Source organism: Aulonocara stuartgranti (genome assembly GCF_965226115.1).
Source record: "Aulonocara stuartgranti genome assembly, chromosome: 3".
Classification (NCBI taxonomy): domain Eukaryota; kingdom Metazoa; phylum Chordata; class Actinopteri; order Cichliformes; family Cichlidae; genus Aulonocara; species Aulonocara stuartgranti.
In genome coordinates, this window is record NC_138941.1 from 70396811 (window position 1) to 70420222 (window position 23412).

The 23412-nt window shown below is 42.1% G+C and overlaps 4 protein-coding genes across 3 annotated transcripts in view; 1 reads left to right on the plus strand and 3 right to left on the minus strand.

The window, feature by feature from the left end:
* The window catches only part of LOC309693309 (hemicentin-2-like), a 1543010-nt gene that overhangs the window by 1002332 nt on the left and 517266 nt on the right, over positions 1-23412 (plus strand).
* The window catches only part of LOC309703187 (T-cell surface glycoprotein CD4-like), a gene marked incomplete at its 3' end in the record, with an annotated part of 159227 nt that overhangs the window by 60659 nt on the left and 75156 nt on the right, over positions 1-23412 (minus strand). The gene's annotated exons all lie outside the window — the stretch shown is intronic.
* LOC309693963 (nuclear factor 7, brain-like) overlaps positions 1-23412 on the minus strand; it is a 78547-nt gene that overhangs the window by 18650 nt on the left and 36485 nt on the right. The gene's annotated exons all lie outside the window — the stretch shown is intronic.
* LOC309694066 (nuclear factor 7, ovary-like) lies at positions 10851-12853 on the minus strand. Its single transcript, XM_082513793.1, has one exon. It carries the CDS (start codon positions 12552-12554, stop codon positions 11169-11171), a length of 1386 nt encoding a protein of 461 aa, XP_082369919.1. The 5' UTR covers positions 12555-12853; the 3' UTR covers positions 10851-11168.

Here is a 23412-nt window from a genome sequence, read left to right on the forward strand (position 1 = left end):
GAGCTCAGATTACATATTTATGAAGTTTTTCACACCTGAATCTTTCAATCATCAAGATCTGGTTTCAGTTTTCTCTTTATCTTTGTGAGCTGTGTGTGTTGTTTACCCTCAGTATCCATGAACAGTGTTACAGACCTGGGATCAGTGTTTTTGTTTATAAGATCAAATATGACCTCATTATGTGAGTGTGAGCTGTGGACCACAAAACCTCAACAACACTAATCCTCGATCAGCTGTTTCACTAAAATTACATCCAAGTATGAACTCATCCCATCGTTCATGCATCAATTTGTAGCTGACAGATGGTTATGCACATCCCTGGTTGCCTAGGTAACCCTCTAACCTTAGATAACGCTATCCGGTTGTTCAGTGATGACGCGACGAATCCTACTTCCGGGTCTAAAGTAGTCTGCATTTAATATGGCTTTTGTGTTGTTAACATGTTTAATGTTTTGTATTTTCTTCTATTTGATCTCAAAAAGCTCCTAAAACAGTTAGTGATCACTGCTGACCTCCCTCGGCTTTTATTACCGCTAATCATTTATTTAAGCTCAGTTTTTAAAACCTTAGGATGTAACTACAGCCCAGCCCATGAAGCAGTATATGAATGACGAATGACTAACCTCGTATTGTGGATGGATTATCTCAGTTGTTCTCCTGGCTGAAGTTTGGTCCTTTTACAGCATCCTGCCATGCCAAGAAAAGTTCACCTCGGTACTCGCTGACTTCACATCAGTGATCAGTTATTGCGTTTAAAAAGTGTAGCTACTCGTCTTTGACCTTGTATGTATGTGTGTTTATGCTCTGATTGTATTTTCCTGCTGCTCACACAGCATTAGAAAAGCCTGAAAACTCAGTGTTCACAGAGTCTGTAAGCACCAAATGTTTGTATGAAGGACAGAGAACAAACAACAAAGGTCAGTGTGAGAGTGTCTCTGTATTTGAACAATAAACTCTTACTTTGGTTTAAATTATTTATTCTTTCATTTGTGTTGTTGGCAGAGAAGCTACATCATGTGAACTTCATCATATTGTCACATGTCATCACAGATTCAAAAGATGTAATATTTGTGTGTTTGTTATTAACAATCGTGCCCCCAGACGCCAAAACAGTGCCAGCAAACTGAAACTGAAAAAAAAACTGTAAGCAAAAAAGAAAAAAAAAGATGTAATTGTGAAAACTTTTTTCTTGTCTTAATGTCAATATTTATTTTTCAGTTTCATTTTAAGGTGGCATCGTTTTAACCCCAACAAAACAAAACAAAAATGACAGAAAGTCCATTGAAATCTGAAAAATATTCATTTTCTGTGCATGAACAAAAACTTTACTTTTTACAAGACAGGAAAACTAACAGTAGCTTTAAATTTTTTATAGTGTATCCTCATCCTCAGTATTGGAAACACGTCAAACTGCATTTCCTATAAAATCAAATCAAATCATAATGATCGTGGAAATTTCTTGATCTAAATTCTCTTCTAGATTGAGTGGCAAAAACAAGAAGAGCTGCTGTTTGTGTTTGTGCAAGTGCAAGAAATACATATAGCACGCTCTCCATCCTTCTGCTAATGTTTAATGTACTGAAATTAATTCTAATTAATGAAATTAATGTCTAATTAAATTCAAAGAACTGAAGATAAACAGGCCACAGAAAGCACTTTGTCACCTCTGCTGTGATGTTAACTGTCGTGGTGCCTCAGACCTCGTCGTGTGATCTGACATTTACTGATTGATTTTGTCTGTTTTCAGGCTCTAACTTTACAGGAAGAAACTGTAAAATAATCAAATTATTCATCATTGTGAAAACTTCATCATGAAGAATTTGTGATGAGCTACATTCCTCTGAACCTTCAGTTTGGTTATTTATTTATTTTCCATCCTTGTTCTTAATGCTTTCACCATCACAGCACTATGAACTGTGGGTAATCCCTTCAGGTCCACAGAGATGAGGACTCGTGAAAATGTGCATAAGGACTCAAAGTGTCTGCAGAGAGCCGTCATGCACTTGATAACATGACAACAGGACGGCCCTGAGCCCTCAGAGGCCGACACAAAGCTCCGACTGTTTATCTGCACGTCTCAAACACGCCTCCATTTGTCTGCAGGCTGAGTGATCTGACTGAGCTCAGCCTCCATTTTCTACAGGGAGACGCTCAGAGAGGCTTTCAGTTTCATTTCACAGGAACAGCTTTGCTTCTGTTTTACATGCAGGTGCTGCACAGAACACACCCTGTTCAGTCTGTTTGTGTGACTGACTGCAGCTCAGACTAAAGGCTGGATCAGCCTGTTCAACAGCTCAGCAGTTTGTAGTTTGTTTTCATTTTGCCCCGCCTCTGTCAGTGCGCCCCAGGGCCGCTGTGGTTACAATGTATGTACAGTGGGGCAAAAAAGTATTTAGTCAGCCACTGATTGTGCAAGCTCCCCCACCTAAAATGATGACAGAGGTCAGTAATTTGCACCAGAGGTACACTTCAACTGTGAGAGACAGAATGTGAAAAAAAAATCCATGAATCCACATGGTAGGATTTGTAAAGAATTTATTCGTAAATCAGGGTGAAAAAAAATGTTTGCGAGGAACATTAAACTGCTTCAGGAGCTGCGTGAATGAGAAAAATTCCATCTGCAAAAAGGTCTTTGATATTTCTAAGTCCATTACCTTCCCATATTTTAAAGGCTAGGTCTAGTCTACCCTCTTCCTGACCAAGGATGATTGCCTTCGTGCTTTCATGTTGTTATATGACCTTTGACACACACACACACACACACACACACACACACACACACACACACAGTATTCTTTGTTCACATGTATACCTATGTAAGATGTTATATGTTAATGACCCTATGCATATTCATGTAACCACAATAAAAGGAGTGCTGTGGGGAAACCTGGCTGAGAGTCTGACAGGTCAAGTGGTGGAACGACGCTTGGCTCCAGCCAGGTCTCCCTCATGCATGAGTAACCAGAGAACTTTGGTGCCTTGAGTCTTGCTTTTGCTGCGTAGCAGATTGTCCTTAACGTTCCAGCGAATAGGTTTATGTTACAAACCTATCAGGGACTTCTTATGGTTTGCTGTTAACAACGGCTTTCTTCTTGCCACTCTTCCATAAAGGCCAACTTTGTGCAGTGCACGACTAATAGTTGTCCTATGGACAGATTCCCCCCACCTGAGCTGTAGATCTCTGCAGCTCGTCCAGAGTCACCATGGGCCTCTTGGCTGCATTTCTGATCAGCGCTCTCCTTGTTCGGCCTGTGAGTTTAGGTGGACGGCCTTGTCTTGGTAGGTTTACAGTTGTGCCGTACTCCTTCCATTTCTGAATGATGGCTTGAACAGTGCTCCGTGGGATGTTCAAGGCTTGGGAAATCTTTTTGTAGCTTACGCCTGCTTTAAATTTCTCAATAACTTTATCCCTGACCTGTCTGGTGTGTTCTTTGGACTTCATGGTGTTGTTGCTCCCAATATTCTCTTAGACAACCTCTGAGGCCGTCACAGAGCAGCTGTATTTGTACTGACATTAGATTATACACAGGTGCACTCTATTTAGTCATTAGCACTCATCAGGCAACGTCTATGGGCAACTGACTGCACTCAGACCAAAGGGGGCTGAATAATTACGCACACCCCACTTTGCAGTTATTTATTTGTAAAAAATGTTTGGAATCATGTATGATTTCCGTTCCACTTCTCACGTGGTCACCACTTTGTGTTGGTCTTTCACGTGGAATTCCAATAAAATTGATCCATGTTTGTGGCTGTAATGTGACAAAATGTGGAAAAATTCAAGGGGCCCGAATACTTTTGCTGTATTTAGCAACCAAGACTCTTCAGCATGCTCTTGTATTGCTTATAAGACTGTTCACTGCATCTGGAGGAGTGCTTGGAGTGGAAGGGTCAGAGATTAATTCATTCTCTGAAAAGCATTGAACACTAGCTTTCTCACCTAAGTGGTCAGAGAAGAAAGAAACAAAAAAGGACAGCTGTGGTTTTATTGAACTGGAGTGGGAAGGGTGGTCAACCAAGTGTCATGTTACACATGAAGAGTAGAAGTTCATCTTCAAGTTATACCATGTCAGTGACCTTCATGGTTCCTACATTCACATTGGATTTTCTAAAACAACACGTGCTGATTAATTTTATGAACGGCTGATAATCATTGACATTCACTTGTTTATCTCTTTGTAGTCTTGTACCTTGTAAAAGTTGTAAAGATTACTTTATGCATTTTGTCGCTTAGAGTATTTTTGCTCTGAGTTATTAGAGGAATTCCATAATCAAAGGCAATTACTTCCTCAGTGCCAAAAACTTCCAGATATGTTCTTTCACAGCTGCTTAAACATCTGTATCTGAGCACACATTTTGATATTTGTCCTCTAAGCTCTGGTCAGTTGGTGGAAACACACATGCTCATGTTTTACTATCAGTTGACAATCATTGATACTCACTTGTTCTTCTCCTTGTACTGCATCTGAAGTCATAAAGATTACATTAGTCACTGATTCACTAGAATAAGGTTGAATCTAATGCTACAGTGACCTCCCCTCTGTACTGTGTAATATAAAAGTCAGTCAGGTTTGCAGATGACACACAGATACTGTTGAGTTTTCACTGACAGAATGGAGATCACGCTGTTTTTCTCGCTGTTGCTTCTGGTCTGCTCTGTTTCCACAAATCAGACAGAGGCAGATAATGAAATTCTTGACCAGCAGATTTCAAACCAACAACCCTGTCCACAGGAAATCCATGCTGTGCTCAGAGAGCTGACTGCCTCAGTGGCTGAACAGAAAGTGGAAATCAGGACCTTAAAACAAGAGAATAAAGGTAGAGTATGATGTCAGGTAGTGAGAAAAATGACAGCATGAGGAAACCTTCATATGAGCCCCTGTTACAGAGATATCAATGTCACTTCATGAATCTATCACTAACGTTTCTCATTAATTTTTTTATTTTTATTATTTATTCATTATTTATTCAATAATCTAACCTACTAAAAATGAAAAGATTCAAATAATGCAGATAAATAAAATTCATATTGACTTATTTATGTTCTTTTCTGTCAGACCATGTCGCAAAACTGAAAGACCTGGAAATGCAGAACGTTGAACTTCAGAGACAGAGGTCTGAAATTGACAAACTTAAACAGCAACAAATAATAAATAAATAAATAAACTTTATTTATAAAGCACACTAAAAAAACAAGGGTATACCAAGGTGCTTGACAAAAATAAAATAGGAAAAGGGAGATGGGAGGGAAAAGAGAAAGGACCTGGCACGTATCAATTATAAAAACCATCATAAGATATAAAAGTAGTTCACAAGCATAAAAAATGTACCAGCGCACACAAGTGTTAACTGGGTGGAAAGGCAAGATTAAAGAAATAAGTCTTAAGCCGTGATTTAAACAGTGGCATAGAGTCAGACGCCCGGATAGCGACAGGAAGGTTGTTCCATAAGACCGGGGCAGCTACAGCAAACGCGCGGTCACTGCGAGACTTCAGCCGAGAACGAGGTTGCTCCAGAAGAATTTGGGTAGCAGAGCTAAGTGCTCTGACAGGAGTGTGTAACCTGAGAAGCTCATTGAGGTAGCTCGGCGCAAAGTTATTAATGGTTTTGTAGGTGAAAAGTAATATTTTAAATTGAATACGGTATTTAATTGGAAGCCAGTGCAAGCCAGCAAGAACAGGAGTGATGGAAGAAAACTTCCTGCTACCTGTCAAAAGGCGTGCCGCCGCATTCTGGACAGTCTGCAATCTAACGAGAAGGGTGGAGGAAAGGCCAATGTAAAGAGAGTTGCAGTTCATATCCAGAATCGGATTCTTTTGGTTATTACCCAAAGCTCGTGACCATAGGTGAAGGTGGGGACAAACTGATAGGAAAGAGCTCCTGCCAGCCACACAGCCACCTGCGACAATCACAGACATTTATCTACCGGCTTGACTGGCGGCTGCAAAACATTGCAAGATAATCTTGGTCAGGTATTCTTCCAGTCCACAACTTTACCACGAGTGTTGTTATATCAATTTAATTGTCCCACAAGGGGAAACTTGGGTGTAACAGCAGCAAGAAAACACATATACAAACAAACAGTACACATGACACAGAACAGAAACATACACAATTCTTACATATTTACATGAAGGACAATGGTTACCAAAAACTGAGTACCATACTGTTGTTAAATTAAATAAAATTAAATACAGATAAGAGGCAACCCTGGTTGTAGTGTGAATCGGTTGATAAAACAGTGCACGATACAGCGCTGATGTAAACATCTGTGTTTGTTGGGAGCAGTTCAGATTGTACAGTCTGACAGCTGCAGGGAGGAAGGACCTGCGGAAACGCTCCTTCATGCATCGAGGATGCAGCAGTCTGTCACTGAAGCAGCTCTGCAGTTCAGCAACATCTACATGCATGGGGCGGGAGATAAACTGCTGCTCCAACATACCACACTGTAAAAAATGACAGATGCCACCACAGAGTCATAGAAGGTCTTTAAAAGCGCTCCCTGGACTCCAAATGACCTCAGCCACCTCAGCAGGTAGAGTCTGCTCTGACCCTTCCTGTAAAGAGCATCATCCCTGTACTTATACTTTTGTGTTGCTCTCTCATCACATCTTCATTATTCTCATCACTGCTTAAAACAACACACATCTTTTTTTAACTGTCCTTTCTCCAAAACAGAAAGTGGCATTACAGTTGTTTCAGGCTGAGAGACACAAAACACTCTTCGTATTATCATTCATATATCATCCACACAACTATTTTATTTCTTTTTGTCCACTGGGCAGGTGACCTGCAGAATCATGTCTGCCCCAGCTGGATACCTTTTCACACACACCGTGACGTCAGACACACTCACAGTCACTTCATTCGTCAGACTTCTTTTAAGTTTGCAGCAGGCAACGCGACTGAGTATTGTGTCAAGATAAGTAGGAAGACCACGCTATAATGGACAGTTGAAGGAAAAGGTCAAATTTACAGGGAATCTTTTTGTTTTGTTTTTGGACAGAAAGATGAGAGTTTGATGTGTACATGGCTGTGAACAAAAATATAAATGTGGTGGATCATAAATTTGATTAGTTTTGAAGTTGTACATCTCTGTTCCTTACATTTCATGTCATGCCCTTATTAATGTTTTATTTGTTGCTTTGACTGTTTTCGAATAGAATATGCAGTGGGAATATAGAGGGAGATAAGTAGTGAAAGTTTTGCCTGGGTTGATTGTGCGTCGATCCATTGTTAATGCCTCAGGGCTCCAGTAGGTGGGTTCGCGCGCTTCCTCCTTCACTCAATACAGACGAGTGAGAGTGAGAGCTGCGTGTCTGTGCCGCTCTTTCACCTCTCCTCACTATTTCCCCTGTTTAAGGGCACAACATAAACACTGAGGCTTCAAAATGCAGCATCTACAACACTGTCACTCTGCCTCCACCATGGAGACAGTCTCCATGGTGATGAGTACAACTGGCAGCTGAAACTGTTGTGAACTTCTCCATGAGTCATATTTCCTGTTTCAGAGCTGCTGATTGGCTCTTTGGGCCCTTTACCTTCAGGAGGTCATGGACGAAGCACTGAAGTCGTTTATCACGTAAAAAATATTTTTAGTTTATAATAATTTGATAAATAATAAAATATTAATAAAAACTTGAAGTTTTTATTTAGAACTTAGATTTTAAGCTATTTATGCCTTTTTTGCTGCTCTTTTTTAAACTTATTCCCTTTAAACTGTATTTATTCTTTTTAAAATATATTGGTTATTGCACTGTAGAGGCTGCTGAGGAACAGTATTTCGTTTCATGCTGTGTAACACGAAATGACAATAACCAATAAAGTCTTGAGAGCTGCCATCATTGTTCCAGCAGGAGGCAGTAAAACACCAAACTGCACCTGTTGTGCTGAAAAGGTGTGAGCATGTGCAGTAACCCAGTAAGTTACCTGAATATCTCTCTCTCTCTCACACACACACACACACACACACACACACACACACAGTACTGATACTAATGACTCGCTCTCACATCTATTTGGGTTTAATGTCAGGGTATATTTGTGGATGAAAGTTTTGGTAGGACACATGATGTGGACAGTCTGGTAATCCCAGAATATTTTAATGTAAGAAAACTCCAGACAGCTCTGGAGAAAGTTTCAGAGTAAAAGCCCTGGAGTGTTTTACATGTTATTCTGTTGGATTAAATCTGACGGAGCTGATTCATAAACACTTCACTGCCAGGTATCAGGTGACCTGCAGAGACTGATCCTACAAACACTCAGAAACAGAGTAAACCAAACTGCACCACAGTGATCAGACGAAACCTTCCTGACATGAACACAGCTCCTCAGTAAAAACTGTGAACCAGCAGAGAGACTACACCCAGCACCATACACCACCTCTCTGACACAGTACACCCTCGGGCAGGTGGTGTCCCCATAAACAGTGTGAGAAGCTCTGATTATTTACTATGTTCAAACAAACTGAGTGTCCACAAACGTCTGAGCTCACAGTGAGAGCTGCTGGCACAGTTTGGAGGTGTTCTGCCCCCTGCTGGACACACAGAGCTACAACATGAGGATCAGAGGAGGCTGGTGCTGCTTCACCTTTAGACACAAGAAGGAGGTCAAAAAATGTAGAAACAGAGATTGTTTTTAAACCTGTAAAGGGGGAAATCCTGACGAACCAATCCACAGCCAGAAAAGAAGTCTAACTCTGTGCTGCTCCAATCAGGAATCAGCTCTGTTACTGTGTGAGTGTGTAAAGTCACAGAGTAGCTGGTTTCAAATGTATCTATAAAGTTTATTCACATTTTATTTAGGCTTCAAAAAACAGTCCAAGTTTATTTCTTTGGACTTTGTTCACTTAGCGCCACCTGGAGGACAGTCAGCTCCCTGCAGCAGCTCTGGAGGACTGTTAACTGATGAAGAGCTCGGACTGCACAGCCTGCTTCATCACCGACTTCTTTAAATAAACATGACCACGATCAGTCGCAGCACCTCAGACAAACGTTTGTTACACAGCAGCCGCCTTCACACCGACTGAGCTCCATCACAGCTTCAGAGCTCAGCTTACTAAAGTCAAAGTTTATTTCCTCTCAGGTTTCTTACTTTCAGTAAAGTTTCACTGTTAGAGCCCTGACCAGCATCCTGCAGCATCTGGAGCAGCTGTGTGGTGCTGTCATGGCAATAAGGATCCAAATCTGTGGGATGTTTCCAGCAGGGGTTATAACCTGCAGCCAGCAAGGTGTGCCTAATAAAGTGGCCGTGTTTATGTCCCAGTGCAGCAGCATCAGAAAACGGTGGTTTACATCTCTGTTACAGGAAACCTGAAGAGTTAAAACACAAGAGAAGAAAATCTAAACGTTACACAAAGAACATAAAAGAAGTAAACTTCATAAAAACTTCACAAATGATGCTTTAAATGAAAAATAAATCCCTGTAAATAATTCAACAGGTCACATGTTAGAACCACCTTAACTAAACTCTGTAGCCGCTCACTGTGGTTTGTCCCAGCAGCTCTTAGGAAACAAACTGCTAACTTCAGTGTCAGCACACACTGTTAGTAAACTATGCAACACTGGATTCAGGTTTCAGTTGTGTTAAGTTGTGAAGTTGTGATGAAAGTCTTCTTACTGACACAGGTAGGATGGTCAGGCGTCCTCTGTTCCTTCACCGTTCATGAACTGTCACTTATAAAATGCTGCCAAACATCAACTACACTCAATAACTAAACGTGTGCAGGTTAAAGTGATGGACGCCCAGATCTGCACTCCAAATACAAACAGACTAAAGGTGTTTCCTCCAGAAACAAAGACAATATTTACAAAGGTCTCACAGGTAAATTGTGAGCGATCACAGCAGCATCTCATCCTGACTAACAGCTTTTAGATGCAGGGAGAGCGTCGTGGTTCAGAGGTGGTTCAGCAGATGATGAAGGCCTTTCTGTTGCATTGTGTAGTGCTGTGGAGGCCATGATGGTCGACTGGGTCTGGTTCTACTGAACTCACAAACACTTCTGAGGTATTTACACCTGAAGCCTCATTGAATGTGAGTCAGAAACAAACGGCTCAGCTGTGATTAATGGATGTTTCCCTGCATTTCTATTTTCACACAGTTTATTTCTTACAGCAGGAAAACTGAACAGAATGTATGTAAGAGGTCAGAGTGAGGATGACGTCACTTAATACAGGAAATACATGTTTGTCTGTTTTGATGATGAAGGACTTCTTCAGCTCTGTAAACAGCTACACTTGAGAGGACAGAGGTGATTTCATGGATCAATAACAATGTGTTTATCAGCTTTCATCATCGCAGTGCAGACATGACGTCAGATCTATCAGAGTGAAGGCCGTCTCTCTGATGACGTCACAGAGCAGAGTCCTTCTGTCCAATAAAGGATCTCAGATCAGCTGCTGCCATCTTGTGGCCACAGTTGGTTACTGTCTCTGAAAGTTGTCTCATGTTTCCTGTTGTCCTGCTAACAAAGGCTGGAGCTCATCATGCTGAGAGGGCAGCAGCATTTTGTGGCTCTTCACACATGTTCATTATATTCTGATGATCCTGGATGGAGACAAACTACAGATAAGTGTGTTCAGCCCAACTAGTTTATCTCATTACAGCAGTTTGATGTTTCCCTTTGAATCCCCCTGAAGATCCTGACAGTGAAGCACGTACATAATACTCCAGCCTTTCAACTCTGAGCTTATTTAGTTCTATTAATACACTGAAATCTCATTTGTGTCATGAAGAAAGTCTTTAATCAAACAGAATTCAAAGATCAGAAACATTTCATATATGGAGTTAAACATGAATCATTGTTTCAACAACATATTTATTGTTGTCATAAACAGAGAAGAAGACAACAACAAACTGCTCCTCCCATTCAACACATGTCAGTCCATATCCCAGCAAACTAAATCATCTCCATTTACACATCAAATAGAAACATGAATCACTTGTAATGATTAGAAACTTGATAGAATTTCAAATCTAGTTTGGGGAGTCATTCAGTGAGAAACAGTGAAATGATTTTCCATGTGAAAAGGTGGACAGCAGAAACAGAAAGAAAGAGTGAAACTAAAAGAGAAACAAAGAGCTTTGGAACAACGAGGCAGCAGGAGGACAGCTGCAGTTTAACAGCTTCAACTCACTGACAGGAAACAACATTAGAAACATCATCATCCTCAACTCATCTGCTGCACTGACACTGACACCTTCAACGGACACACCTTCAGTTTACCGACAGTTTGAATAAATGGAAACATCCTGTGAGTGAAAGTGTGTGTGAAGGTGTGTATGTGTGTGTTAGTATCAGGATCAGAGAACGACAGCTTTCCTCTGTTCCAGTCCAGATTCACTCTGATCCTCTGGAGCTTCTTCTCCACTGAGAGAGCAGAATCTGCTGATGGTGAGTGTGCTGAGTATTTACCTTTATATAACAATATAGTCCATAATCCAAACAGTATGCGTCCCTTCCTCTGCACAGACTCTGCTAACACACCCAGTCCCCACCATGTACTGTCTCCAACTTCAACATCCCAGCTGTGAGTCCCTGAGTTAAAGCCCTCAGAGCCCAGGACAGAGATGTAATAATCAAATCTCTCTGGATTATCAGGAAGCTGCTGCCTCTCTCCTCCTCTCACACTGGTCAGATCTTCAGACAGGATGAGGTTTGGATCAGCAGTGTTTGGGTCCAGAATGAGAGGAGTGTAGGAGACCATGTCCTTCATGTTGTTCCAGATGTTGAAGGTCAGGTTGCCCAGGTGTTTGGCCTGGTCTATCAGAGCTCCTGAGGGCATCTGTGGATCATCCAGCAGGGGGCAGCGCTGGACTCTTTCCACTGCAGCCTTGTAGTTGTGCAGGAATGAGACGTCTTCAGCTCTCAGCTCCTCCTCTGTGGCTCTGACTGTGTCTGAAAGAGCTGCTATCTCTCTGCTCAGAGCCTCCATCTTCTCCTTCATCATCCCACTCTTCTGCTCCTCTTCCTCCCTCAGTGCAGCCAGCCTGGCCTCTTCTTCCTCTGCTAGAAACTGGTGAAGCTTCTTAAACTGCTCCTTAATCTGCCTCTCTGTGTGTCGGGCCTGGACCTTAATGTGTTCTGCTGTTTGATCAAACTTCACTTGAACTTCTTCACAAACCTTTAACTTCTTCTTTAAGGGCTCCAGAGTTTCCTGAAGTTCCTTCTTGTGTTGTTGTGCAGCTTCATCGATGGGTCTGAATCTGTGATTGGTGTGTTTTTCTGAGGCACAGCAGACGACACACACTGGCTGCTGATGGTCCAGACAGAAGAGTTTGAGTTTCTCAGAGTGCAGACTGCAGAGATCCTCTGAAGCTCTCTGATCTCTCTCCTGTAAGAACGACTCACACAGGTTCTTTAAAGCCAGACTTAAAGGTGGTTCTTCCCTTGAAGATCTTCTCTTACAAACTGGACACTCGTGTGTTGGTCTCTCTCTCCACCATCTCTTCAGACAGTCTTTACAGAAGCTGTGGCTACATGACAGAAGAACAGGATCTCTGAAGACCTCCTGACAGACCGGACAGCAGAGATCCTCCTCTGATCTGGAAGCCATTGAGTCTGTGAGTGAAGCTGAAAACAGCAGACAGGAAGTACAGTCAGTCCTGGCTCCCCTCCCTCCTCTACCACCTTCACTGAAACTTCCTTTGAGTCGTGTTTCTGCTCAAACTCACATTCAGTGTGTGGAGCGTCAGCAGCTTGAAGCAGCAGTGTTGGAGTTTTCCACTTTTCTCTCCTGTAGCTGGACTCACTCAGAGGAAGCTGCTAGTTTGGTCTGAGCTCAGTCTGATCGTCTGTGCGTCTCTCTTTACTGAGGACGAAGAACTTCCTGTTTCCTGGTTTGTCACATTTGAGTGACGTGAGGGGAGGAGACAAATGTTGCTGTTTGACTTTTAACTAAGGTGTGTTTCAATCCTGCCTGCAGCTCAAAAGCTGTAAAACAGGTTTTGTGTCTTTTCACCTCCACAGGTCACAACATGAAACCTGTTGTGAAGTTTATAAAATAAAGTGTCACTCGGTGGTGCAGCTGTTTGTCAGCTTCTATTTTAGACTTTGTTCTGGTTCTTGTTCAGGTTCCCAGCAGTGGGAGTGTAATGCAGTCACACACACACAGGTGGTGTTAAGGTGGATTCACTTAGTTACAGACAGTGGTGTTATTTCCTGTAACTAAGGGTGTGTTTCACTCCAAAGTTCAGACATTAACCTGCCAGAAGTTGTAAAAGTTACTGATAAAGAGCTTTTATCTCAGAAAGCAGAAAGAAAAGAAATAAGTGTAAAGAGTGCAGCAAAATGTTTTAGTGTGAGCTGGTTCATCTGATCTGGTTGTGTAAAAGTCACTGCATGACACTGAGTTTTACTTCTGTCACGATTAGTGGAGCGGACTCAGGCGCAGACCACAAGTTTCTTCAAATCAAAAGTGAATTTATTTACAGTGTTCTCCACGGTGACACACACACACACACACACACACACACACACACACACAACGGTGTCTGGGGAAAAGGGGTTCCAGGGTCCGGGAGTGAAAGGGGCAGGAGTCCAGGGAGGGGAGATTTCCATACAGCCCTCGCAACCACACACAGCTCCTCTTCTTTCCTCCATCACTCTTGCTCACGCTCAGTCACCGTGCACAGGGAAAACAGGTCCAGGGGAAATCTATACACAGACAGAGAAACAGTTAGTCTCCTGGTTCAGACGTACTCACGAACAAACTTTGCAGAGTGCAGGACGACTGACGCTGACGGCTCAACGATCCAGTGACGAGTAGAGCAGACTCGCCATCTTAAGTAGGACTCCAATTCTCATAATCAGCAGCAGGTGTGCTGATCATCTCCAGGTGCGTGGGCCAGGAGCAGGAGCCCATACTGAGCTCCGCCCCAGCAGGAGAAAGAGAGAGTGGGAGAGGACGAGAGAGAAAGGGAGAGCAGAGGCGAGAGAGGAGAATAAACAAAACAAAGCGCCTGACTGCTGTCAGCTGGCGAGGTGCGGGGACCATGACAACTTCTGTGTTACTGACACTCATCTCTGACTCAGAGAAACGATTTCTCCCCTGTGATGTTCACACAGTGGTGAGTTACATGTGTGTGGAATTTTTCACGTTTTATAGAATTAAATTTCCTCTTACTTTCTTTTTTGTTAACCTGAGTCACTGATCATTTGCAGTATTACAGAGTCTGGCAGTCTTTGCATGATGTCCACGTCACTGTAAGTTTCTAGCTGACTCTCAGGTGTGACAGGTGTGCCAGCAGGAAAGAGTAATAATAACCTGCATCCTGAGGTTTGTCATGCAGGATTAAAGGAGCCAGGCTTTGTTCACACAGCTAGGATTGTATTTTACACTGACCCTGGGTCAGTATAAGTATCATACAGTTTAAACGAAGCACTGAAACTTGACATATTTATTACAGATGCACTGAAGCTAATCGAGATATTTGCTGTCAGTTTGTGGCTGCGATTAAACACTTTACTGGAAACTTTATTAACCAGTAACTTCATCAGTCATGACAGAAGCTAATACTTCTGTGCTAACATCGTCTAAACCAGTGGTTCCCAAACTTGTTTTGCTGGGCCCCCCTTTGTTTTACAAGAAAAATCCCCCCCCCCCCCCCCCTTTGTGCGCATGAACACATCCTCCAACCACACACACCCATATTTTGCTCCATTGCATGTGGCTATTTTCACGCCACGCTGTGCGCCACGTTATTGTTGAGATGAATAGCAGAATGGCAGATAGAGACAAAATACTGTTAATCTTACCATCTTCAGGTTTTACACGCTTACATACACACACAGTTACTGTCCCTCCATTTAGAAAGGCAGAGGCGTCACGATGTGATTATTTTACTGTAGTTATTTTTTTTGATGTGTAATAATATTCAACATTACTATCAATGCATTTTCCAAAAAATGCCTCTCTGTGCAAAATGGGTTTAAAAACATAAACAACTGTAGGATCCTGTTTGTCCGTGATTTAAACAGCCCAGCGCTGCTCCTGATGAAGGGAAAACCAATTCTGCAGGGAGACCTACCTCGGCACTTGTGCAGGTGATTTTTCTCTTACTTTCTTTTTTCTGTTATTTAGTAAAAAATCTGTCAAAGAAATAATGAATTCTCCACACGTGTTTGAAGGTTGCTGATACGTTCATCTAGCACAGACCTATTGCTGGAACGCCAAGACAATTCTACTACAATGGCAAAAACAAGACGCAAGTCACCAGAGCTCTTTGTGTTGCTCGTGCATGAGGGAGAGAACTGTGACGAGCATCGTTCTCTCTGTTAAGGAATATATTCTAAAATACTTCTTCAGCAAAGACTCAGAGAAGAGAAACACACAGAATTTCTTGCAAGCAAGGGCAGTCTCCGGACTGAGAGACTCGCGCCTGAGAAACTGCCCCGGTCTTTATTTTATACTTCATTGGGTGTGTGGGTGTGTGGGTGTGTGTGTGTGGGGGGGGGGGGGGGGGGGTGTCAGAGTGTGGCCCCATAAGATCTTCCCTAAACCTGCTGGTCTCAAAGTCCAGCAGTTCATCAAACCAAAAGGCACTTAGACTAAAACAGACATAGCTACGTTAATCCTACCATAAAACAATAAGACAAGGTACGACCTCTCTCATGCTCCTAGGATGTGGGGTGAACACCCTAGAATGTTACAGACCTCCTAGGATGAGACATTCTTTCAATATGCCACCAACTATATACTTCTACACACAAATGATTACATGCAGCATTCTACCATATGCAAACTTATATCACTAAAAGATTATACTGACTACTAAATACAATTTTCCATTGACACCCTCCAAGTAAGCAAATGAATGTTAACAGTCAAACATAGAAATTAACATTTGCAAAATCATTCCAGCTTTGTGGTGCATCTCCTCCAGGTGTGTAAATCACACATGCAGAGTGGTTTGAGTTCCTCAGAGCTTCATAAATGTCTCTTCCAGTTGTTTCTATCACTGTCCATATGACCAGAGTCCAAATGTATGCAGACATGGGTATAACAAACACACCAGTTAGTTTTGTTGTTTGTCAATGTGGCTTTCAGTTATCTTCAAGGCTGCAGGCCTTTGTCAGCACTCCTGTTTTATGGCCTCTATCAACCCTCATCACCTCATTTCATGCATTCTTCCTGTGGGGGGATACTTATGACTCCTCTATTGTCCTTTCGTCTCTGCAGAAAACCTTTTTTGGAAAGGGTATTGGATTCAATGATTTTACTGCTGTTGTAACCCCACCTGTTGAGTCACTTCAGCAGTCTTGTTCATGATGCAAATGACAACAACAATGACACAAAGGAAGACCCTCTTCAGAGTGTCAAAGCATGCATAGCACAGTGACACAGCATTAGGTGATGTTCATAGGAAATTGCTGTCAGTCATTCCCCGTCACCACCATAGCTCCTGCTTTCTGTTCACAGAATCATGATGCCATCCTTGACCTTCCTCTCTGCACTGTCGATTGGAGCTTGGAACGCTCCCCTCATCCTTCAGATCTCCATCTGTTGTCCACAATCTCCTCGTGATTACCTCTGGAAAGCCCCGTGGCACAGCTCTCCATCCAGTGCAGCTTTATGGTCATTGCTGTGGTTCCAGAATCTTCTCATGATGACCAGTAGGTCCCCAAACAGCATGACCTTTGACCTCAACCCCTGCCTGGGCTGTCAGCTATGGTCCCTACTTCTCGCTGGGTCTCTGAAGGTTTCTCAGGAGATTCCACCCTTGGGATCATTTCTTCCAGCAATGCTCTGCTGCACCTGCATCTCCTCACTAGAGGAAAAACTTCTATTTGGAAAACATGTCAACCATCATCAAACCAAAATTTCCTTTCAGTTCAGTGAACTTCACTTATCAAAAAATATAATTATTTATTATTTATTAATTATATTATTGGGTTATCACATTTTCACTTTCACTTATTGACCATCAAAGTGTTTATTATCTTTACCCAAATGATTGGAGCAGAACTTAAAATCTATAAGCTGTAAAAACTTTATATTTGAAGACTGAAAGAGACCCAGGAAGTGGTCACAGGACGAGGGTGACAGACTGTCTGAAGCAGTTAGAACAAGACAAGGCTGTTGGACCAGGTGTGCTTGCTTTTGAAACTGTGTCTTAATTCCACCTGTTTCACATGCAAGGGTCAGTTCTACAGGCAGGAACGTGGGTGTGCCGTGGGCTCCCCAGTTTCACCCATTGTGGGCAACTTGTATATGGAAGACGTGGAAAACAGGGCTTTGCTATCCTACCCTGAAACACCACCAAGTCATTGGTTCAGGTATGTGGATGACACCTGGGTGAACACACAAACCTCCATCTCTGGTTTCTTTGACTGGAGGGTGTTGAGGATTTGATGCTTTCACAACACTGTATGTGATGTCACTGGTGATGTCATCTTCTCCATCTGCTGAAATGAGTTAAAGTAAACACTTTTATGATTTAAGAATCTAAATGGACCAAATTATGATGACAGAATGGAAACAAAATACCACGATGAATAAGAATGAATATGTACAAACCTTCAAGTTTCCTGTGAACACATTGTCTCACCAGCAGAACCAGTAACACCAGTAGAACCACAACATAGACTACATATAAGTAAATCTTATAAGGCTTACATGATTTACTCATGAAAGTGGCCACTTTCTCATTACTGTCATATATTGTTTTAGTAAGTAATTCAAAGAACTGTTTAGACGGAGCCAAAGTTCAGTAGAGATAGTTGTGATTGGGAAAGCTCAGAGATATTAAAAGAAGCACTGAGGCTCCATCCCCACCAGAGATGTGACACGCCTCGTCCCTTCGCTAGAATCTGTAGCGAGGGATTGGTTCACCAGAGACCTCGCTCCTGGCTGCTGCCCAGCACACATTGCACCCTGAAGATTCTTGTTTGTTTGCAAAGAAAATTAATATCACTCTCTCTGTCCAAATGCTGTACGTCCACGATTTTAGCTACTTTGTTAGGCTACTTTACTTTTCTAAGGCTTAAGTAAATTCAGGAGTGATCCCCAACAATGTCAGAGTAAGAATCTGCTTAGATACGATATTACTAAGATTTTCAGGGCCGAGTACAATAACCTCAGTTTTATCTGAATTAAGAAGCAGAAAGTTAGCGGCCATCCAGGTCTTTATATCTTTAAGACATGTGTGTTATCTAGCTAACATGTAGTGAGTCGTTTAATCTTTAAATGACATTTGTAGAATTTGCCCACTTCCTCTCACCCACCAGTGAAAGGAGAGGAAAGGGAGAGAATCCTGTGCATACACAGAAATGAAGAGCTGGCAGAATTCAATTCAATTCAATTTTATTTATATAGCGCCAAATCATAACAAAAGTTGCCTCAAGGCGCTTCATAGATACAGAGAAAAACCCAACAATCATATGGCTCCCTATGAGCAAGCACTTTGGCGACAGTGGGAAGGAAAAACTCCCTTTTAACAGGAAGAAACCTCCGGCAGAACCAGGCTCAGGGCAGAAAGTGGACCCTCGAACAAATGCTCATCCTCTGAAAAGGTCTGCAAATGTTTTCACTGTCAGTAGCAGTAGTTTCCACTGAACCAAATAATCCTAAAAATGTTTTTAAACCTTAAACCTATGAAGGCTGCAGGCCACAACGTGCTGGTCAAGCAACAAAGTTGTTCTTCATATTACTAAAATGTTGGAGCTTGTGCCTCTTCAGATGTTTGCTCTTCTTACTTGCAAATAGCCGAGGGGAAATGCCCGAAACCTCAGTCCTGATTCCACAGCTTTATTACATCAGCCTGGTAGAAAATAATTTTTCACTATCAAATCAGGCCACCAGGGGGCGGAGCGGTCCCAGAAGTTCAGTCGTGAGTGATATCTAACCTCTCTTCTTCCTCGCAGCTCGTCTGATCGTGAGTCCCAACAGCTCTGATGTCTCTGAGGGAGATGTTGTGACTGTAATCTGGGAGGAGGACCAAAGCTTTTCTGATTGGACTGTGAGGAGAAACACAAGCAAACTGCAGAGGGCTGAGTGTGGAGATGGGCGGGGACAACAGCAACGTGATCAATCATGTTCAATCAGTACGCTGGTGCCTCACGACACCGGAGTTTACTGGTGTGAGTCCAGTAATGGTGCCGTCAGTAACCTGGTTAATATCACAGTCACTGGTAAGCTGATCACTCTCACTTTACTTCTTATTGCATCCACAAATTGAGCTGAACATGCAGGTACATAGATTCTGTGCTGTTCTTCACTGATCACCTACCTGACTGACAGAGTGATGAAGGACTTCCCTCCCTCGGTGCTTCTTAATGTGTGAGGATATTCTCCATTACTGAGTTAAGACTTCCTTATTTAGATCTAAGCTCTGGATTATCTTGCACGTCTCGTGGCTCCCAAATGTCTCTTAAGTTATTATCCTCTGTAGCCTCATACTTTATCTTTACTTGGCAAATGTGAATGCTTTGTGTGCTGACAAACCCTTTTGCATGTAGTGTTTTTATGAAAAGCCTTATAATTGCCTAATTCTGTGTTTTTGTTCTGTTACAAAAGCAGGCATTCTTACTGTTGTTTAATATTTTAATCAAACCTTTAAGTTTAATTCAACACAAAAAGCCCCACTGTAAACAAATCCACAGAACAGAACCAAACTCAGCAGCCAAACAGTTTGTCCTCAGTGCAGGTCGACATTCAGAAAAACCAGCTGCCTCAGCTTGGATGGGCTGATGTGGTTTCTCCTTAGTATCTGCCCAGTTTTTGAGAAGACCCTCCAAAGGAACAGATGTTGCCACAATGCACAGTCTCCCCTCCATCACCTTCAACAGGTAGGGAAAGACTGTGGCCTTGGCCTCCCACCAGCTCTGTGGGCTTTCTCCTTGTTGGATGAGGGGCTCCTCAAGATAACATTTCATCTCCATCATAACATCAGCTGTAGTATTTCTCTTTGCAGCATCTCCTGCAGCTCTTTCATCAAAGAGGCTCCACACAGCAGACGTCTGTGGCTCCTCCTTCACTTGGCCCTGTAATGGTGGAGCTGGGTGGGAGTGCACTTTGCTGCTGCAGTTATTCTCTGAAGTGCCTCATCAACAGCTCTGTTGTCACTGAATGCAAGCTTTTTAAATCTACCATCCAGTGATGCAGCTTCTGAGTGGACGGTGTTGAACTCCACACACAGAAACTTTTCACACTCACTGCTAATTTTGTTTTACAGTGAAGCCACTCTGCTCTGCTAGTCCCAATATCTTTCACCTGCAGCAGATGCTGCTTCGTTTGCAGCTGTCAGTCATATTTCTGTGTTTTTGTGTCGCACTCTCCTCCACACTGCTGTCTGTCATCTCACAGGTATGATGTGCGGAGCGATGCTGAACTTCCAATCCCAGCGTTTCATGTTGCAGGATCAATTCCCATATGAAAATATCAATATCTAATTTGATTACATTTGTTTTTCATCATAAATATGACAGACAAAAGTAAATTCAGCAATTAGCAGGATGGTCTGCAATACCCTGTTAACAGGAACTACACTCACCACCTCTCATTCATGTGCGTGTTACGGCTCTGCAAGAGTGTGAGCCAATGAGAAACCAGAGGCACAAAACTTTAGACCACAAAACACACAATCTGATGTTGGTTTGTAAAGATGTTGCTGATGAGACTTTGTAGAAAGCAGCTGGTCTGAGTGATGTGATCAGAGTGCAGCAGATAATGTCTGACAGCAGTTTGAAGAGCAAATGGATTCTGTTCTGTTCTTCATCATCACCTACCTGACACCTCACAGCTGTTTCTCACCTGCAGGTCACACAGGAGGATCTGTTGGACTGAAGGTCAGCCTGTCAGTTCCTGCTGTGCTTCTTGTTGCTGCTGTTTTCTTCATGTAGAGAAAACAAAAACAACAAAGAATCAGGATCCAGCCTCATGTTGAGCTGCAGCAAAATAAAATGTCTGAATCTTTTTAAAGCAGCACTCTTAGTCTCCCGCTGGTGGTTTCAGCGTTGTCAGTGAACCTGGGGAACATGAGATGATGCTGGTAACAGAAATCAAAGGTAGTGAACAGCAGACAGGGATCAGCTGCAGGTTTAATACACGTCCTGAATTTGGTTTAGTTTTAAGTTTCTGTAAAATAAAACCAAATGTTGTGATTTGTCTCTTTATGAATAAAGTTGAATTGAATTTCTCTCTGAGCTCCTGCTTCTGTTGTCTGTCAGTGATTTTATCAGTTGGACATCAAGTAAAACTTTGGATAAAATGAAAACTGTGTTCACACAGTGTCTGTAAATCCACGGGTGAAAATAACACATGTAACATTCATACAAGTCCACGAGTGATTGAATGAAATGTGATCATGGAAAAATAAATTCAAAACTATTCAAGACTTTTACCATTAACTGTCATTCTATTATGAAGTAACAGGAAGGTAATAACACTATAATATAATAATAATAAAGAAAATTAAAAAATATGGTGTAACAGAGCTCACTGCCTCACACTGTCGATAGCAGCATTTCTTTTTAACCTTATTTCATTTAAGGCTCAGACGATCATCTGTTTTCACTTAAAGTAGTCTAGCTCTGATATCACTTTAGCCTCTGGATGGAGGATTTGCTATGTTAACTTATAGATAATAAACTCAACGTATTACAGACCAAAACCAAACACGTCCGTAGTATAAGACTGGATTTAACTCCCTTCACACCTGTCTCGACACAACAGTCAGGTCAGTCCCTTCCCTTTTAAGAAATCCACCTTAAATGTATTTTAAATGTAAGTGATGCAAAATGAATTTAATATTTTATCTTTAGTTTGTCAGGTAGCATCAGGTCAGATGGATGATGTTGGGTGAGATGGAGCAGACAGAGATGTCATCACAGCTGAGAGGAAGCAAAAGCCTCAACATCCAGGCTTAAAAGTGATGTAGGGAGCTAAAGCTAAAGCTCTGCTTTCTTTGTGTGCCTGTGCTAACAGCAACTAATGAGAAATGTGATGACAATTGTCCAGCTTTGTCCTTTTATATTCTACCAAATGTGAAGTGAACCTGTGGTTATACAGTAACGATAAGAGCATCTTTATTAGTCCCACATGTGGGAAATTTGTTTTGTTACAGCAGGAAGTGGACAGTGCAGTTACATAGCAAACATGAGAGAACCCTGGAATAGAATAAGAAACTGTACACAACTGTACCCAATAGAATAGAATAGAATAGAATAGAATAGAATAGAATAGAATAGAATAATAGGATAAAAATAGAATACACATGCTACATACAACTGAGTACAAATACAACGTTGTCAGAAAAAGAGTGTTACACTTAGTCCTATTGCACATGTGTGTGTTTGATCAGCTGCAAAGTCTTTGTGGTGGAGTCTGACAGCAGAGGGGAGGAAATCTCTCCGCCCCACATCGTGGGTGCTGCAGCCACTGAAGGAGCTGCTCTGAAGCGCTATAAAGGTTTGTGATGATCAATACAGGTTTACAGCTCAGATCATACTGAGTTCATTATGACTGATATAAATATGTGATAGAAGAATAATAAATCGAGTAAATTGTGATTGACGAACAGTTTTAAAGAGAAAGTTTGTTAGTTTAAATTGTGTGAAAGGTCAGAGATGGAGAGAACACCAGGCTGGGGCTGAATATCAGTGTATTACATGCAAATCTGATTGGATGACAGGACAGAGCATAAACTGAAGCTGGCATGGATGTTCTGGGTCTCCTGCCTCTGTGAGATCAGCAGGTCAAAGATTCAATAGCAAAACTTGGTTGTTCCAGCAGCGACGCCGAGGGCAGTGAGCTCTAAAAGCCTCCCAGATGAAAACGTGCCCGATCGAGAGGTGATCTGCTGCTGATGGGTGACGAACCTACTCAGGTCTCCAGCTCTTATCAGAGGAGGCAGTGAAGACACCTGAACTTCAAGGCAGTCAGGCTGGGCGAGTCTGTGATGACTTTTATCTAAGTACAATCTGAGTATTTTACCTGTAAGTAATCTTACAGTATTATGTTATATTGTGAGTCCTTCTTACAGATCTTCCTAGGTTGAAAATTAAACAGTACTAAATGTAACAAGTAGACAGCAGCACTAAAGTCATCAGTTTAATGGACACAGAGGAAGCTTTTCAAAGGCTTAAGAAGAATAACATGATGCTAGAACATCACATTTTATAATATGACAGTAAAAATAACTCACAGAGATCATCTTCTATGTTTTCCTCCATAAGGGCGGCGAGCCTGGGTCCAGCTATTTGAGTGGTGCCTTGTTTTGGTGAAGCTTTTGAATTGCTTGGCCTTTGAGGCCTGCATGGAGCTCAGGCTGACACTAAGCACAGAAAAGGCCCACAGTGGGTGCACACACAGGATACAGATCTGTCAGGTCATGATCAACAACCACTGACCAAAGCCCACTGATCTCTGACCTCCCAGCCCATTCTTCCTTCAGTGGGCTGCTTTCAGTCATTAT

Coding starts and splice junctions, on each gene's coding strand:
- LOC309694066 (XM_082513793.1), bottom strand. CDS start 12,554: ATGGCTTCCAGATCAGAGGAGGATCTCTGCTGTCCGGTCTGTCAGGAG.